This window comes from Plasmopara halstedii (genome assembly GCF_900000015.1).
Source record: "Plasmopara halstedii genome assembly, contig: Scaffold_253, whole genome shotgun sequence".
NCBI lineage: Eukaryota > Oomycota > Peronosporomycetes > Peronosporales > Peronosporaceae > Plasmopara > Plasmopara halstedii.
In genome coordinates, this window is record NW_020187174.1 from 102,867 (window position 1) to 120,348 (window position 17,482).

General features: G+C 44.9%; 7 protein-coding genes across 7 annotated transcripts in view; 2 read left to right on the forward strand and 5 right to left on the reverse strand.

Annotated features, from left to right (window-relative positions):
- Nucleotides 1-827: 827 nt before the first annotated feature.
- On the forward strand, nucleotides 828-3,569 carry PHALS_04061 (S-M checkpoint control protein CID1 and related nucleotidyltransferases; the record flags this gene model as incomplete). The annotated part of the gene is made up of 1 exon (XM_024722057.1): nucleotides 828-3,569. The coding sequence occupies one exon, from the start codon at nucleotides 828-830 to the stop codon at nucleotides 3,567-3,569; it is 2,742 nt and encodes a 913-aa protein (XP_024573172.1).
- A 162-nt stretch (nucleotides 3,570-3,731) lies between these two features.
- PHALS_04062 (PDZ domain) lies at nucleotides 3,732-6,173 on the reverse strand (the record flags this gene model as incomplete). The annotated part of the gene is made up of 4 exons (XM_024722058.1): nucleotides 3,732-3,917; nucleotides 3,991-5,003; nucleotides 5,090-5,864; nucleotides 5,934-6,173. The coding sequence occupies 4 exons, from the start codon at nucleotides 6,171-6,173 to the stop codon at nucleotides 3,732-3,734; spliced, it is 2,214 nt and encodes a 737-aa protein (XP_024573173.1).
- A 222-nt stretch (nucleotides 6,174-6,395) lies between these two features.
- Nucleotides 6,396-7,630, reverse strand: PHALS_04063 (Ubiquitin-like protein; the record flags this gene model as incomplete). The annotated part of the gene is made up of 2 exons (XM_024722060.1): nucleotides 6,396-7,049; nucleotides 7,109-7,630. 2 exons carry the CDS (start codon nucleotides 7,628-7,630, stop codon nucleotides 6,396-6,398), a joined length of 1,176 nt encoding a protein of 391 aa, XP_024573174.1.
- Nucleotides 7,631-7,753: 123 nt separating this feature from the next.
- Nucleotides 7,754-8,354, reverse strand: PHALS_14981 (uncharacterized protein). Its single transcript, XM_036407301.1, has one exon. The coding sequence runs from the start codon at nucleotides 8,081-8,083 to the stop codon at nucleotides 7,904-7,906; it is 180 nt and encodes a 59-aa protein (XP_036263015.1). The 5' UTR covers nucleotides 8,084-8,354; the 3' UTR covers nucleotides 7,754-7,903.
- PHALS_04064 (uncharacterized protein) lies at nucleotides 8,353-9,888 on the forward strand (the record flags this gene model as incomplete). Its single annotated transcript, XM_024722062.1, has 1 exon — nucleotides 8,353-9,888. The coding sequence occupies one exon, from the start codon at nucleotides 8,353-8,355 to the stop codon at nucleotides 9,886-9,888; it is 1,536 nt and encodes a 511-aa protein (XP_024573176.1).
- A 2,809-nt stretch (nucleotides 9,889-12,697) lies between these two features.
- PHALS_04065 (uncharacterized protein) lies at nucleotides 12,698-13,115 on the reverse strand (the record flags this gene model as incomplete). Its single annotated transcript, XM_024722063.1, has 2 exons — nucleotides 12,698-12,970; nucleotides 13,032-13,115. The coding sequence occupies 2 exons, from the start codon at nucleotides 13,113-13,115 to the stop codon at nucleotides 12,698-12,700; spliced, it is 357 nt and encodes a 118-aa protein (XP_024573177.1).
- A 4,246-nt stretch (nucleotides 13,116-17,361) lies between these two features.
- PHALS_04066 (multidrug resistance protein abc superfamily) overlaps nucleotides 17,362-17,482 on the reverse strand; it is a gene marked incomplete at both ends in the record, with an annotated part of 885 nt that continues 764 nt past the window's right edge. The window contains one exon of the mRNA XM_024722064.1: nucleotides 17,362-17,482. This exon is cut by the window's right edge and continues 764 nt beyond it. Coding sequence (XP_024573178.1) covers nucleotides 17,362-17,482 — 121 coding nt within the window.

A 17,482-nucleotide genomic window follows, 5' to 3' on the forward strand; every position in this document is an offset into this window, starting at 1 on the left:
GTAAGTTAACAACATAGCACATCGCTACACATTCACACATTCAAAGCCTCATCCTCTACAGTGCTTTACATGCTGTTCAGCTTTCAGACGACCTAGCATAACAAAAACAAAGAATGTGACAAACCGAAAGCATGAGCATGTTTCTTCGCCGCGATTTTCAGGTTTCAACTCGTGGCAAACGCATATAAGTTCTTAAAGAGGAATGTGAAAGTCCTGCTCGTCTAGTGAAGTTTTGTTCTTACAATTACGTTTGGTATAGCGTAGCTACCACCTTTACGAATGCCATACCACACACAGTCGCAGGCAAAAGATAGAGCTTAAGCATTCCCAACTACTAGCAGTGAGTTTTGTAGTGTCATTAGTGAGAGCGAAACACAAGATGCTGCAAGGTTCGGGGTGTAACCATATGATAACCAAATGATGGATAATTTATTGCATCAATAAAAAATTCTAGTGTTTTACCCAATATGATGTATCACACACCATCCCCTTTTCGGATGTGCATTAATCTTGTGCTAACATTAATCATGGCAACGTGGCCAAAGCCGCCACGCTCGCCAAGTATTGGTAACGGTCGCAACGAATCAGACGGCGCTGACCTCCAGAATCTCGGTACATTCGATGTATTTCACAGTGGCAGTGGGCAGCTAAGCGGTTTCAGCCAGAACGTAGCCACTTTTTCCGCTTTAAATTCTGTTGGCTTGAACCCGAACATGAACTTGCAGCGAATGCCACCTTCCATGGCACCTCCACTTCCACCTCCATCACTCTATTTGACTGACAATGGAAGACCATTGTACCAACAACATCAACAACAAGAAGTTACAATGGGGTCCGCTTTAAGTTCCCTTGGTGGTGTGGAACTTGAACATCAGAACACGAATGATTTTGTTCATTTTGGCTCTTTAGATTCGATGAGGGAAGTGAGAAAAACAGTAGTCACGAACAGGAATGATTTAGATTTATCGAATTCGATGCTGAAACTAAATTTGGGTAAGGAAACGTTTGGTGTGAACGAGCATGGCTCCATTGGAGGAAGCGGGGGATGGAGCGACAAGTCTGCTTCGTTGCGGGATCAAATGAATGCTCAAATGGCTGCTTTGTATCAGCAGCCAATGTCTCGTACGACTGACCGGTTGCTTTCTCCCCACCTACAGCATCCGCCACATTATTCTGAGCTTGAACGTGCGGTTATTCAAAATAGCAGGTGTGGTGGTATGACGGATCATAATAGTCACGATCAGCACTTGTCGAAAAAGGCCATGCAGTCAGTAATAAATTCGGGCTCATCTGTTTATAATTTAAGCAATAATTTGAGTCTCAAGGGTCAAGCTTCTTCTGTATCTCCGAATCGAAAAACACATTCGAGGAGCTCAACCATGTCGCGTACTCGTCGCTCGCCAGGAAAATCACCTCATCTACATCGTGATAATTCTTCACCAAGTTTACTATCAGGAGGTCCCCACAATTCGGTCCACGTGTCACCTGAAGTGGCGAAGCCTAACGATAATATCAAGGTGCAAGTGTCGTTGGGTGTGAAAGAATGTTCCGCAGGTCGCGTTCTTCTTGTCGGACTTTTTCGTCTCGGACAGCCGACTAATGACAAGCCTATTTTTGTCAAACAGGTACTCTTTGAAAACAAATTGCATCACAATCACCGCTGTCTGAACACTCGAATCACATTTCGCGCACCTCGATCTCCTGGAGAATTTGAGTTTCGAGTATTTGAAGATAAAAGCGGTCACACCAGTCATCATGTGAATGGGAAGCGTTCGAGTGACGAGCAACACAGTAAAGTCGCTTACTCGAATGCCACAATTTCTCGCAGTAACCGATTGAAAGTGTGTCTCGAATACAGTCATTTTATCGACACATTACGAGCTACCCACGACAAATTTCAGCAAGGTGTGGCCAATGGCGATGCCGGTTTTGTGCTAAGCGCGCTTCTTGCACTGATGCGATTAGTGGATCAAGTAGAAACCGTCTTTTTGCACGGTCATGCTCTGCTTGGTGATATGATGGATGCATGTCTTCGCTTGCTTGAACGTCCAGCCGATAACGTTGCGCAGTGGTTTGCAGCTACGGAAACGATTCCGCTGCCAATTGAGACGTTCCATGGCACGATGTGCAATGTATTGAATGCTGTTGAGGCCAATAGATATGTGAGGGAATTGATAGCGGACGACCAGTTAGCGGAGATTGCGCATGCACAACGAAAGCGATTTTGTCAGGTGAGTGGACTTTATTTTGCAAATAAAGATGAACGTTGTGCATTTTGGCTTGAACACTTTGGCTTTGCATCAATTGATTTTGGTCCGTCAGGCTCAAAGAGCGATGCTGAGTGTAAGGTGCTACAAACGTCTCCATTTGTCACGCGTGCATTAACTCAGTGGGTAGAACAAGAAGCGTCAACGCTTATACCAGATCGTACAGCGTTCCGTGCATCGCGACAGTCAATTTACAATCAAGTGCATTCAAATGTTATTGCCAAACTTTCATTTACTTGCGAATTGGATGTATTTGGATCTTCAGCAAATGAATTTGGCAATGAATACAGTGACATGGATATGTGCTTAGTACTTCCAGATGATAATTGTCCAACACTCGAGGAAAAACAGCGCATGCTTTTGGAAGTTGTCGACCATTTGGAAGCTCGTCCGGATCTCTTTGCTTCTGTGGACACGACGCGTCTCACTGCACGTATTCCAATCGTCATGTTTGTCTCGCGTGCTTCTGGTATCGAGTGCGATTTGTGCATGGAAAATCGACTGGCTCAGCGTAATACGTCGCTGCTTCGTGCATATGCTAGTGCAGATCCACGGGTGCGCTCGCTGGCGTATGTGCTTAAGCATTTCGTCAAGCAGCGACGTATGAATTGTGCCGCTGAGGGCACGCTCTCTTCCTACGGATACTTACTCATGCTGATTCATTTTCTTCAGCGTCAAAATCCACCTGTTCTGCCTGTTTTACAAATGCTGCCTCCGAACTGGCCTGATGAATCTTGTGACAACTTACCGAGTGTTATTTGTCGAGGACCGAGCGACGAACTGGAAGGATTAGCAGATGGCATTGAGACGTACTTCTACGACCCTTATGCTTTTCCTGAACCAAAGGACAAGTTGGCTCTATTGCGCGGATACTGTTCGCGCAATAGGCAGACAGTAGGCGAGTTGATGCTTAGTTTTTTTCGCTACTATGGCTTGCAGTTCGATGCAACGCGTGATATTGTCAGTGTCCGTTGTCCAGATGCTCGCACAATGACTAAAGAGGAGAAGCGGCAGACTTGTCAATGGCGTTTTACGACGCGGCTTAGCATTGAAGATCCTTTTGAAGTGAGCTACGATGTGGCCCACGTACTTAAGGGCTCACGAGACAAGTATATTCGTCAGCAGTTTGTCCGTGCCTACGTTTTGCTCATGAATGGCGCTATTCAATCACATAGCAAAAGTGACAGCAGCCAAATGGACGACGAGGCGATAGAGCGCATCATGTCGATTGTCAACGAGCAAGTGGTAGAAGTGCCTTTTTTGCAAGTTCCGCCGCCTTCAAACTCAGTTTCGCCTGTTTAAAATCTCCATACCTCGGAGCTTTGACACGATTTGCCCATCAATTCAGCTATTATAAATGCCGCTAGAACCGTTCGCAAATAGCGCTGCTATTCGATTCCTAACTTTGGGTGTGTGTTTTCGTCTAATTGGTTGTTTTGCTGTAAAGAAGCGGTCATTATGATACTATGTGCAGTTGCGCAAGCTCAACGTGCAATTATCGTCCTTGTTGCTCTCGTTTACACGTAGAGTCCAAGAGACGGCAAGCACTTCCTCCCGTTGCAAGTATTTGACGAGTATGCTACCATCGACACTTACAATAAATCTTGCTCCTGCTTGGACCACAACTTCTCGCATGTTCCAGCCAAGCAACTGCAGTAATTCAATGGCAACAATACCGTGATGATTTCAAGTAATAGTACGTTCACAAAGCAATCTGCCTCACCTCAGTGCACATCTTAGCATTCAGCTCCAATTCTATAGTTGGACCATCACTCTGCTCGCAGTTTCGTCCCATTAACAAGGTAAATGTACTTGGACGGACTCCATCTAGTCGCTTCTCAAAACTTAATGGTGTTAAATTGCCCTTGGAGACCGCTGAAGTGGACGTCTGTTTTACTGCTGATTTACAGTCAATCTGAAGCACACTTTTTCGCAAGTAAGACACAAGTTGCCATTTGATGCGCTGAGCTTCTGGCAGTGCATGCCGCGACTCACGTTCTTTTAAGACTAGCATATCCGTGTGTTGCTGTGCCAGCTTCTGGTTCGCCTCTACTAATTTCTGACGAAGTGTTCCAAGCTCATCACAATTTACTGCACCTTCTATCCCAACACTTGATGACATTACAGACAATTCTCGAACTTGATCTTGAAACTTGTCGATGACTGCTTGTATCTGTGACGTATACATCTTTGTATCCCGCTTCTGTATTTGTTGTGCTACCATGGCTCTGCCCAGCTCATGACGTAAAGCGCGACACTCGGCATAATATCGCTCTTTTTCCACGCAATTTACTCGCCAGCCGACCTGTGAATCGCTAGGAAATAATGACGAAGGCGCAAAGACACTAGGAGGCACAGCACCAGCACTTGTCGCTCCCATTGTGAGAATAGATGCATCTGTTGGAAAATACGTCGAGTTTAATGGCTCTGCTTTCGAGTACAATTGTAGGTGCTGCTCATGAAGACTCGAGGCATGACTCACAAGTCCACTACCTCCTTGGTAATGTGTACGGTGGAGATCATCGGTTCCAACGCTTGCTTCATGGGAATTGTTGGAAGCAACACTTGCAGAGCCGTTCGAACCATTTCCCATCCCCCCACCTAACCGTGATTCTAAAGCCATGGTCTTACTTGTCAGTACATTGGCACTGTTGCTGCTATCTGAACCTGTTAATCCGCCGCGACACGGTCGCTTATTTCCGCGAGACGAAGTTATATTTCCAGCATTTTGTCGGACTGAACAAACAAGCAAAAACAGTATTTTTAGCGAAGTCTAGAACTTTATCATTCACAACAACGATAGCATTTTACTCAAGACGTACAAGGGTTTCGACGAAGCTTAAGTACCACCGAGTTTCTTGATGTCGACTTGAGCCGACCAATCACGGTAGAAAACTGAAGTCCACGCACGGGCAGCCCAGACACAGCGACAAGTGTGTCTCCAACGCAAATACCACTACTGGCTGCGGGTGTATCTGGTGCGAGTCCTGTGATCTGAACGTGGTCATCCACGCATGCAAGTGTTAACCCAAGTCCGCCATTTCGCTTAGTAATAACACACTCGTATAAATCGCCAGACTGAGGTTCCTTCATCACTTTTTCGCGAGCTGCAGCGGCAGCTGCTGCAACTGACAATGGGTTGTTTGAGTTATGATAATTTTGTCGAGCTTGTTGAACAATTGGTTGGTGCACCACTGCTGTGGCTGCACTTACAACAGTATCTGGCTTAATATCGTCTACCTTTTGCTTTTTTTGAATGATACTAGCTGCTGTCGCCACCTCTGCTTTTTTCCTTATTGACCCTGGTGTTTCTGCGACTGCAGGCTTTACCATTGAAAGCTCGCGCTTCACTGCTGTCGTGATAGTCGTCATGGTTGGTGTCGCGGCTGCTGAAGTCGCATCCCCAAGCAAAGACAAAGACGTCACATCACCGAAGTCAGGCAAAAGCGACGTGGGTGGTGATAAAGCGCGCATTATAAGATCAGGAGGAGGCTGTAGTGGCATACCAATGGACAAGGCAGTTGGTGTAATCATCTGTGTCACTGCTTCTCCTTGAGTCATTGGTGCTTCTACAGGTGGGATCAAATCCATAATATTCTACCAACAATACACAAATAAAGATGTCAGTATTTACCTACGTCCAATTCACTTTAAATATACACACACATCTGAGAGCTTCTTCTCATCCGAAACGACAGCTGCAATTTGGTCAAGAAAGAAATCAGCTGCAGACTTGCTGTTGGTCATGGATTCACTTGAATTTGGAATCTCTAAAGCACTAGCGGGTGCCATTAAACTTTCGTCAAACGCCAATGGTGCAAAAGTCTGCATTCCTCCACTAGAGGGAGGCACAGCAGAGATGCCATTCTTACTATCTTCTGGCACCTTCTGCTGTTCGCCCGCCATTGTGTCACACTTCGTGTGTTGCAGTTTATACACGGCACGACACCGAGTTGGGACACGCTGTTGACAAATGTTAAATTGCTCGATATCCGCCACCAATCATATTGACTATGTCATAATAGCATTATAATTGGTCAGAATAAGGAAAGAATTATCTCTACCAATCGAATAACAGATCTAACAAAAAAAGGATGGAAATTGATAATGTCATTATTGAGTCAGGTGTTACTGATCCTGCAACGATCGCGCGATAGCAAGAGCGATATCGTCCTCTTTATATGCTTCGTCATCATTTTCATCAGACATTGCAGCAGCAGATGGCGATACAGTTGACACTCCTGATGAAGTTGCGTTTGAAGCGGTCGCTACAGGTGTGGAAGAGCTACTGGCAAATGGATTAGAAGCAAATGGATTGACACCAGACGAAGTCGATCCTGCACCGGATAGACCACCAAAAGAACCGAAACTACCCATTCCACCTCCTGTCATCATTTGCTGCATGCGCGCTATTCCATTTGGATCACTCATCATTTGATTCATCTGTTGCATCATCGCTGGATTTTGCTGCATCGTCTGCAAGGATTGTGAAAGTAATGCTGGATTTTGCAGAACCTGGGTTAACATGGGATTTTGCTGGGCCAGTTGCTGCACCATGGGATTACTCATCAAGGACTGTAGCATTGCTGGGTTCTGCAGCAAGCTTTGCGCCTGCGATGCAAAGCCTCCATTCATTCCCCCCATACCTCCGATAGAAGGCGAAGCTCCAAAAGGTCGAGTCGCTGTTGCACCTCCTAATGTTGCGGCTGCAGAATCAACCACAGCCTTGCACGCCACTAAATTTTCCCACTTCTCCGGCGTCGGCACTAGGACTAAGTGCCCCTGCATAAAGTTACATCAGCTTCTTAACACACGACTGTTCACATCCTCAGAAAACTTACCGCTTGAACGCTGTCTTGGAACCCAAGCAGCTTGACACTTTCCAGTCCTCTCGTCCTATCAAACAACTTACTCTTAAGTGTAACATTGTCCACTCGAAGGCTTCGGTACTTTTCCTCGTTAGGGTTGTTCACAATATTGGCGCAGATTTTCTGTAGCGTGCGCACTGCAATCGCATACAGATCTTGTGGCTCCGTGGAACGCATCAGCTGCAAGAATGTTTGTAGCTGGGCAGAGGGAGATGATTCTGAAGCTGCATTGGCTTCTACAGCCGCCGCTACACTGGGCGAGAGAGTCAAATGCAGAGCGCAGCCCGCAGCCACGTGGTAGTCGGTCAGCAACTTGTTGTCCTCTAGAATCTGACCCTGAAAGATCAGACGTTGTGCCGAGACGGGGAATCGCTGTATATTTTGCTTTTCTATTGTATGTTTGAGCGCCAGTACAGAGGCTGATGCCAAGTCCACATGCACCTGCAGATTCTCAGACGTACCACTTACTACCTTAATAATCAATTCGTCCGCCATTTTCTTTATAGACTTAATTGTAAATGTAAAATATATCCACACGAAAGATACTTCAACTAGACACTAAGTTGACACTAATAATGATACGTTGCTTTAGTTTTTTATTCTATCTCAGTAACTTACCATTGAGTGCTAAGAGTATACAGGTTTTGAATTAGTAGCAGATACATCACTGAAAACAACGGCTATTCCACAGCAAAGCTTGTACCACAACTGATGCTGTAGGGTGAGATGACTAGTATGAAAAATATTGTGTGCGTTTCAGAATGTGTTTTAAAAAGTTTGCATCTTCATCGTTTCCAAGAAACAGTAATGATGCTGGAATGAAGTCTGACGGAGCATGAGTGAAGCTTCGACGTCAATCAATGCCTCGTCATGCTTACGCTTAACGACCAATACGACAAAACGAGAATTAACAGGATAATGGGCCTCGTAACGCATTATTTTCATCATCCCCCTACATCCAAGAACGACAATTTCAGCACGAGCAACAATTGACAAAGTTATGGTTCAGGCATATGTCCCCCGAAAGTAAAAAACTCAGACATCGAGGCGGCTAGTTTTCTTGAGATCCCGGTTTCTGCTTAAAATAAGTTTGCACTTTAATCTAAGTACAGCTAACCATCAGATCGCATTTTTGATTCTAATTCATCAATCGACATAGCTTACGACGAATGGCACACCCCACGTTTTTGCTATATGGCTACGAGAGGTTTTTTGCCATGGATCCTGATGCTAGTGCCATGCTTGCGCATGTTGTGACTTTGCGTGGTGACATTCCACGACTTTTGCAACATTTGCCTCAGGCTGTTTTCGAGACTTTTAATCGGCATCCAAGAATGAGAGCATCGATTTTACCAGGAAGCGTTCCTCAGAAAGCCATGATTTGTTCTGCCCTCACAAGTGTCTCGGATCTAGCTAGTCTTCTTACTATTCATGACTGCACTGTGGATAAAGAGGAGCACACAGAGCAAGAAAATTCAAAGAATCACGCGGTTACTTTCACTTTGCCACAATCTAAATGGATGGAATTTGTTCGTGACGAATGCGAAAAGCCACTGAATCGTGAAAAATGTTTTCCTTTTTATCTTGTTGCTCACGTTGACATGTCTACGAATGCGTTCGCACGCTTGTGTCTCTTTTCTGACCATTATATGTCGGACACGACTTCAGGATTCATCATTCTCCGTGACATTCTTCAGATGATCACCACGTCGACAAAACTTCCTAAAGAGCTGCCTCTGCGGAAGTCACTGTATGAAAAAACGCACTTTGTGAACGCGTGGATGAATGTGATTCACGAAGCTGTTTCCAAGTACGTTATACAACCGCTAATGAGCTTTGACACAAGTGCTTTCGCGCCTCTCTTGGCTCTTCAGACAGGATCACAACTTGATTTTGCTGGCTTACCACCGTCTCCTCCTAATCCCAGTTTTGCCTTGTTTGCCCGAGGATCGGAAGCAAATATGTTGAGTGCTGTGAGACGTTGCAAGGAGCACAATGTAAGTTTGCAAGGCGCAATTATCGCCGCGACCTTGATGGCTTTTGGTTTGGTTAAATACAATGGCAAACTTGGCGACTGCTCCAAGTCCCTGCATCTTCGCATGGATGTTATGAACGACATGCGACAACAAATGACTTCAGATTCAGTGAAGCCTGGACTTTTTGATTCTATTTCGGCTCAAACTACTGGTGAGGTGCCTATTGGGTTGTACTCGACTCCAGCTCATCTCATATTTACAAGCAGTGAAGGTATCGATGTACATGGAATGTCCTTCTGGGATGTTGCTCTCAAAGCAGACCATGAATGGGAGTGTGCGGTGGTAGGACACGAGCTTAAAATGCAGTCAATTTATGTGAATGAAGTGCTGAATGCTGAGAGCAGAACGACTTCAGAGCTTTTTGTGGCCAATTGTGCCCTCAGCGATGTCACTTTGGAATTTTTGGACTGCTCAGACGCTAATTCCTGGCCCTTTAACGATGACAAGAGTCTGCAAGTCGAAAATATGCACGTGTACAGCTCACGGCCGTCGTTAAGTTCGACTAGCAACTTGTCTATCACTGCGCTCTCTCACTTTAATTACGCTCTAATGTTTAAATTAGAACCTAACGTTGCACATCAGCTTTTTAAATGGATAGTATGGTGTACGGAGCGCATTGGACAGTATCGTGAGAAGGATACTTTGGCACAGTCTGCAGATTGGCTAGCAAGTGAAGTTGAACTGGCCATACTCGATGACCCTTCTCGGTTAACCTGATATACTTAAGCACTTGATCGCAATGTTAATTTTGACAATATATAATTTGTACAATAATTCCCTAGCTTACTAGGAAACTAGAATAAACATGGTAAACTAATAGCTGAATAATTGTTTATGCCAACTTGTGCAAAAAACATGTATTCTTGGATGCAGGTACCAATCTCGTTATGCTGCCTTCAGTACACCTGAGTCCTTCGTTTTTGGAGGGACGACAATGAGTAAGACGGGCGTATGGTGTTTAGTGCCTTTTGTCGTTTTAAAATCAAGCTCTGGAGACGAACGATGGCTACAAACCTCATGTATGGCTCGTTGACGCCAACGTTTGTATTCGTAACATAGAGTGGCAAAGTGTAAGTCCTCGTCTCAAAGTGTCCTTAAGCTTTGCCAGGTCAAGCCCAAATCTACTTGTACTTGAAGAGAATATGCTATTGAAGAAGTAGGTATACTACTCATCAGCCTTCACCTATGCAGGCGTACAAGAACAATGTCCTTTCAACTTCGAAAAGCCTTGTTTTTCCGTCGTCTTACGACTCTGACTTTTGCTTCGGTCGCCTTGAACCCTTCCACCACGCCTACTTCCGAAGACTCATCACGACCTCGCCCCACGATAGCTTTATCCTCACAATTTATGCTGCCATTGACTTGTGCCTAGCACCCCGTGTCACGTCCGTGTACTCTACAGTAGCTGTCGTGTCATTCTATAGACCTCTGCATTCGGTGTTTGATTTCTTTTGCGCTGTGTAGCTTACAGACGTGTGCTAATAATCTCCAAAGGGCACTTTTATACTTTAACCGCAGTGAGATACCCGCATGACCTCAACAAAGTTAAGCTTTTATTTAGTTGTGAGTCGGACTGGCTCATTCTTACGTTCCAATGCTGTCTTACGTTTTTTTACTTTCTTCTCACCGGTCGCATTGATTTTGCGTTTATCTTTATGTTGTAAGCCGTTCTCACTTCTTCCACAGTCAATCCGCCTAACTGCATCTAACAGTGACCGTCTGCCAAGGTCACTGTTTCAAGTTCCGCTTCGGCGCAGCCCACGGCGCGTCAAACGGCTTGGTAACCCCGTCTGAGAGAGCCATCAGACGGAGCCTACATCTTCTTTTGGAGAGCAACGCGAAAAAGCTCTAGCGCCAAATTCACCGACTGTCGAAAATAGGATTAAAAAGAATTTTAGAGCGCTGAAATGGAGCAAAATCAACTCCAGTTGCTATGATCCATAATGTATCAAATCGGCGAGCGTGTGCATGTTCGTGTGCATATGCGTATGAGAGCTGCACGCGTGAGCAGGTGAAGTGATGGTCATATATGATTCAATTCTTAAACCCTGACGCCGTAAAAGCAGTTTGGTAAAACTTGGGGTAGCCCCTCTATTTCACCATAAATGTTTTTCACGAAATAGTGCGCCGACGCGAAAGCTTTTTAAATATATAAATCAGCGGGAGATGATCCCTCCGAAGCTGGTGGCCCCAATAAGCTTTTACTTATCTTTCCGACAAACTAAACATGTCCTTTGATATATTTCCGGTGGTGTTTATCGGTTTAATTAGATTGAAGTACCTCAACCATGGTAAAATCGTATCCAAGCTTTTGAGCAGCTGTTAACACGGCTACTGAGGTCTGTTGAGATGCCTCTCTGAATAAAGTGAACTGGCTGGCTACGCCCAAGTGTTGACAGCTTCCATATTATATTAGCGGCAGAATTTTTCTCAAAAGCCGAAGCATGTTTACAATTTTCGAAGTCTACATTTACTTGTGTATCACCGTGACCTTTCGCGCCTACCCAACCTCGTTTTCGTGAAGCAGTAATTGTCTTATTATGTGCGAAACACATTTTCGACCTGCAAAGGCGTTGGAGGCTCGTGGGAGGTGATGGACATCAGCCAGGCTGAGTGATATCTAAGACGCATATTTACGCCGTACGCCACATGTTTGAGAGTACCAGTGGGATAGCCAAATGTTCATCCCTACGCGTTTCCTTTTCTCATGGTTGAGCTGTTAGAAGGATCAAGCCCTACCCACGATAGAACACACTTGGCGATATGCCGATTCCTAGCAGATGGAGATATACCCACGAGGAAAAAGCTATGTTCAGCTGTACCACTTGGAGGTCAATTTATCGATTTGACTCATTTTAGAAAAGCAACTTTTTCTCAGAAAGTAGGGAAAACTCGCTTTTTATATCGCTTCTGAACATTTGCAACCTAGACTTTATGATGGCATGGAAGCCTCGACAGTTTCCGGAGTGGTATGTATTCACATGCAATACACGATAGCATACAATGCGCGGAGACATTGCTGATACCACATACAAATACAGTATCTGCTTATCTCGCGACAGGAGCAGTCGCCAAATGTCCAGGCTTCTTTTGATACCCGGCAAAGTCTAATAAATTTGACAGAGTAAAACTTTGTTTGGTCCTAGAACTTGATTTTAGAAAAGGATCTCATTCGTATGGCCTGGCTGGAAAGCAATGGGTAAAAGTAAACAGAAATTCGGAAAGGATATGTACCATGCATCGAGTATTTGGTAAATTACTAACTTACCTTCTGCTAAAGATCAGAATGCCTTTTCTTTTGTTCTCGAAGCTGCGACACCTACAACGCAGGATCTGGGTGCATCTGACTTACTTAGCAACAATTTTGATAGGAGTCTCAAGCAAAGCTTCAAAGGCAGGACGAGACAGAAAAGCGCGGTCTCAAGAGGATATATCTCAAGAGGATATATCAAATTAGCGACTATATGTCGCGCTTACCATGTTCTATTTATTCTTAGACAGGGACCAGCAACCGTATGTCGTGAACTCAGATGTAATCCTTGTTAAGACTTAAGAGCTTTAAGCTGCAATATCCGGTAGCAACGTCTAAGATGGAAATGATCGACTGTATGCTAGGCGAGGCTTGCCGATTTTTGTCATGTTGAATCGAATCAGTGCGGTCTAAAGCCGCGGTCTTCTCGACAAAAGGTGCTGGATACAAACAACTGTGAATAACGGGTGAAAGATACAGCACTTGAAGCTTTCGAATGGCCATTTTTGGCACGGTGGGTGAGGTGGTAACTTCAAGGGATTGGACCACCTGTCCAAGCAATTGCGCTCCACGACAACATTTGTAATCACTAGTCCATGACAAAAAATACTTTACAGCAGGCAAAAAAGCCTGCTGATATTTTCAAGTTATTAATTGGAGATGCATCCAATGTAATGTGAGACTGTGAAGACATCAAGAATATCTGGCCTTATCATCGATATGAATGCATATGTAATTAATGATTTTTTTCGAAGTGCAAGGTAGAAATCATTCGTCAAGAATAATGGGCCCACATGATGACTTTCTTTTAATCAGGTTGCTTTTATTGAAAATTATCGTTTCCGGTCAGATTTGAGGCAGTTATAGATACTCCAGTGCTACTAACAGAGAGAAATTACGCATGTACTCTGTCCAGGCTAGCTACTAAGCGCAATTGATGTGGCTATGGCGCACCAATCCCCTTAAAATATGTAAAAAAGATGATGAGATGGGATAGAAGAGAGACATTTCCGGGGTGCAAATGAAAACCAAATTTGTACCGCTATTTTGGCCTTCCAGACCCACTTCCCGCCGAATTTGCTGCCTGGACCTCTGGTATAGGCATCCTTTACTTCAAGCAGATCCCAATGCCCTGAGGTATCTTTCGTACGTTCCTCTCGCTAGGTTCAAGCGATAGAGAACCCCCCACTTCATAGCAAAGAGCTTCATATTATGGAGTAAGCCACTGTCAAGCCCGGCTCTAAGATGAAAGTAAATTGTACGAATCGTGTGTCCCATCCCACATCGCTACACGTGTCAAAGGTATCGACAAGATGGCTAATTAATCTTCTTTGCTGGCTACACTTTCAAGATAATTACAAATCTATGCTGTTTGATGCTGTGACAAATGCGTTTGGGATTTGTACAGATGATCGGAGATAAGTTTATTTAAGTATTTATTAGTGCATTTACTTGTCTTAAGGCCCGCTTTGAAGCACATACCTGCTTTACGGGCTACAATTCACCAATAGGCTCCTCCATGATCGAGAGAATGTGCGTGCGCGTCGAGGATCCATCACTACTTTATCGACAACTTTGCTACGGGTCCGAGTTTCTTGATCGAAAACAATACGATTGTTAGAACTATTTGCCGACCTCTGACATCAACCACCGTCAAATCGTTTTCGTTGCGCTCGAAATACAGGCATATGCCGTTGACACATGTTTAGAGCCTGCATCGTGTCCCTACGAACACCTTGCCTGCTTCATTCCATACAAGCTCTTTTCAAGCTCGAGCGCTACTTCGTTTACATTACTCACACCAAGCGTCTTCAGTTGTTCATTCTTGATCTTCAACACACTGCAGATGGAGAAGAATCGGTATTTTTGAGTCTGACGTAGGCGTTCGGAATTTTACCATGTTTTGCCTGCACCCAAGTCTTGGAGTCACCTTTAGCGACGGCAAGCCCATGACGGCGCCGAAAGTAAGCACATAGTCTACTCAGAAGCCTTTTCATACCTTCACATAATTAGCCGCGTCTTCAACGCATCGCCAAGCCGGTTGCATCAGTTTTCTATTGGACATCCACTTTTGTGCAGTATGTTGGTCCCAGCCAAAAGCTTGATCATATTCCAGACATCGTTGTTTTCGAAAGATAGGACTGCCTCAAGTATTACCTTTCTCCATCTGCAACTTTTTCTTACTGCGCATTGCCTTCGCGAACGTCTTTGGATCAGCTTCGAACACTTGCATTAAAAACCCATGGTGTAGCATGGGATACATGCGCTTGCACTTTCTGGTTAGTCGTAGATTAGCATCGAATGCAGCTAGCGGCGTCTCCTTTTCTACTCCTGTCTCTTAGCATAGCTGCTCGCTGTGCTTGGTGAAGGTTGCCAAAATGTCTTTAGGTTCTGGGTCATGATGACGACATTGTCCTCGCGTACAATTAACGATTAGTATTTCGAGATTGCAATGCATAATGTTTGCTGTAAACTTCACTGCACCCCAAATTGAGCGGAACATTGTATGCAAAGATCATGAAGTGAGCATACGTACTTTCTGCCTTGCCGATTGATCCTTTAATTCTTGCCTTACATGCTGACGGGCTTGCAGAATACACTGGCTTACTACGTTCACAGCCGTCATCTAAGCGTAGCACATGAATGCAGAAATCAATACGCTTCTTACGGAATTTTAAGAATTACAAAACATTTTTGCCGAGTGGTCTTTGGCGCGCGCTAGGAATACGCGGCAGTAATTGACCTTGCAATTGCCAAAGTTGACGAGACACCGTTTTCTCGATACGGTCCATTGATGTCATCAATCTCTTGAGGTCCAAGCAAATCACACCTCACAGCGTGATCGATCGGGAGTGCACAACCGTATCTTTCGTAGGAATCACATTTTTGATTTGCACACTCCGGACGCACATGATGAGCGTTGCGTCGACAGACCGAAAGCTAATCATCAGAACAGGGCTTGTCTCAATTGTGTCGCACGATAGATGTCCAAGACGCTGTGAAAAGGGACAAGGTCTTGGCTGCATGTCCTCTTGATCCTTCACTTAGCGATCTATGTCACGTCGAAGCCAGTAGTATAGTTGACGTTGCTGCCGCTTTAGAACTGTGCAATCAACTTTCTAAGACATTTTGGAACCCGTTGCCTAAAGCAGAAAAGCAGGAGTGTGTCATGGTTTGCTCATGCCATTGTGTACGATTTGCACTTTTACAACGAGCGCGTTGTTTTGCATTACCGCATATACAGCGGGGTTACCGTAACCCTTAGCTTAAAGGATGCTAAGCTAAGTTCACCGACCTTACGTTTTTTCAAGAGCCAGTACTAGTGTAGCGGATCGCAATCTGCCCTTCTAAGTTCTAAAGCCTCATCCAAGGCAAACGAACTTTTCTGTCAAGAACAAAAACTGTGTTTAATTGATTTAGTTGCTGCAGAGCCGCCAATCTTTGAAACACTAGGTTTTCCTAATAAATATAGTAATGCTAATACCCAGTTAATATAGCAAAACCTAATGAAAATATTAAAATGCATCTCTACTGGCAATCCTGCCACGTGGTGGCTTCATGTTACGGTGTAGTCACACCACTGTGTTATTACTAACGATGTAATACAAACCTATGTACGGTCACACATTATTGTGCGACCTGCCCTTTCTCAGTAGGGGACGTATAACCCGTTACCGCATAAGTACGATATTACCAGTGCAGAACGACCCAATCGCTCGCTGATCGCTAACGTATATGAGCTTGTACTTTTGGAGCCCGAGCTTGCCGTACGAAAAAAATATTGCGCGCTAGTCGGTGAATGGCAGACGTCCATTAGACGAACAATGCTCAGCTTGCCGAGCGTTAATATCTGCAATAGCACGATTACGATTATCGTCAACTGAAGCATGGTGTCATAGGCTACCAAACATTGATCGGCAAATGCGAGAGTATCTTCAAGTAGTACTGCGTTCCTCACGAGATGCCATATTGATCCGTTTTCCAAGATCCATTCTCTCACTTACGTACTGCTATCTTGCACACACTAGGAGTGGTTGGTAATGTTATATGTCTTGACATTTCTTCAAGCTACATCTAGCGCTGCCATCTTTTATTTCTCGTCGGGGCAAACTGCCAGAATATGGCTAGCCTAGCCGCATCCAAAGCAAATTGATGTCTTGAGATGGCTTGCTCTCGACGATGTTTGCTATGAAGTTTTTCCCAGACGAAACAGGACATCTGTATGAATCTTGACAGATGTGCAAAATAAGCAAGCTCTTCAGGTCGAACAAGAGAGGAGGGATGACTTGCATCGTAAATCGCCATGAGTACCGTGCGCAACTGCCTCAACTCGTATTGGACCTTGTTTGTTAGAACTTGCCTTGAGCACGCCCACATGCGTCGATCACTGCCACCAAGTGCAGCTGACTTAGGCCCAGGCCTTCTTGGTGAACTTCTTCGCTGTTAATACTTCGACGCAGTCGTCGTCTTGTTAAATATGTCCGGCGAAGTTGTTCCATAAGATATTCCAGCGTCGGAAGCGGGCGCGACCAACCTTGACCAGCTTGTTGTAGTACCTTTGGCCGCACAACTCAAGAAGTGACTGAAAAAGCGGATCCTTACACTTTCTGATCACTTAAAACCGCACGTTTTTTGGCGCATACAGTCTCTGCTCCGACCCCACCGGAGCCCAGAACTTGGTCCAGTCAACCTTGTGGATTGTGAGCCTAATCTGTCGCTCATCCGGTACCCACATCACTTGCTGCGTGTAAGTACGGACCTAACCGTTCCACTGCAGCACAAGTAGATGGTCTAGAGCGTCATTGCGCTTTTGGAGTCACCTGGGCCCAGAACCTGTCGAGAAAATGAAGTGCGCAGTAGAAGGAAAGCATGGAAGGGAATATATTTAGGTCCTTAGTTTGCTACTCTGTGCTACCTCTGAGCCTAACTTGTTACGTCACTCATTGCAATCTGATGCCGTCATTCTCAGCGCAATCATGTCGCATCATAGTGGGCGCACTCTGTTGAACTAAACAGGTGGCCCGATACGCTACCTCTGCGCAAAGTGCTGCAAATGTCAGA

Excerpts from the sequence above, each read along its gene's own strand:
- PHALS_14981 (XM_036407301.1), bottom strand. The coding sequence starts at position 8,083 with ATGATGAAAATAATGCGTTACGAGGCCCATTATCCTGTTAATTCTCGT.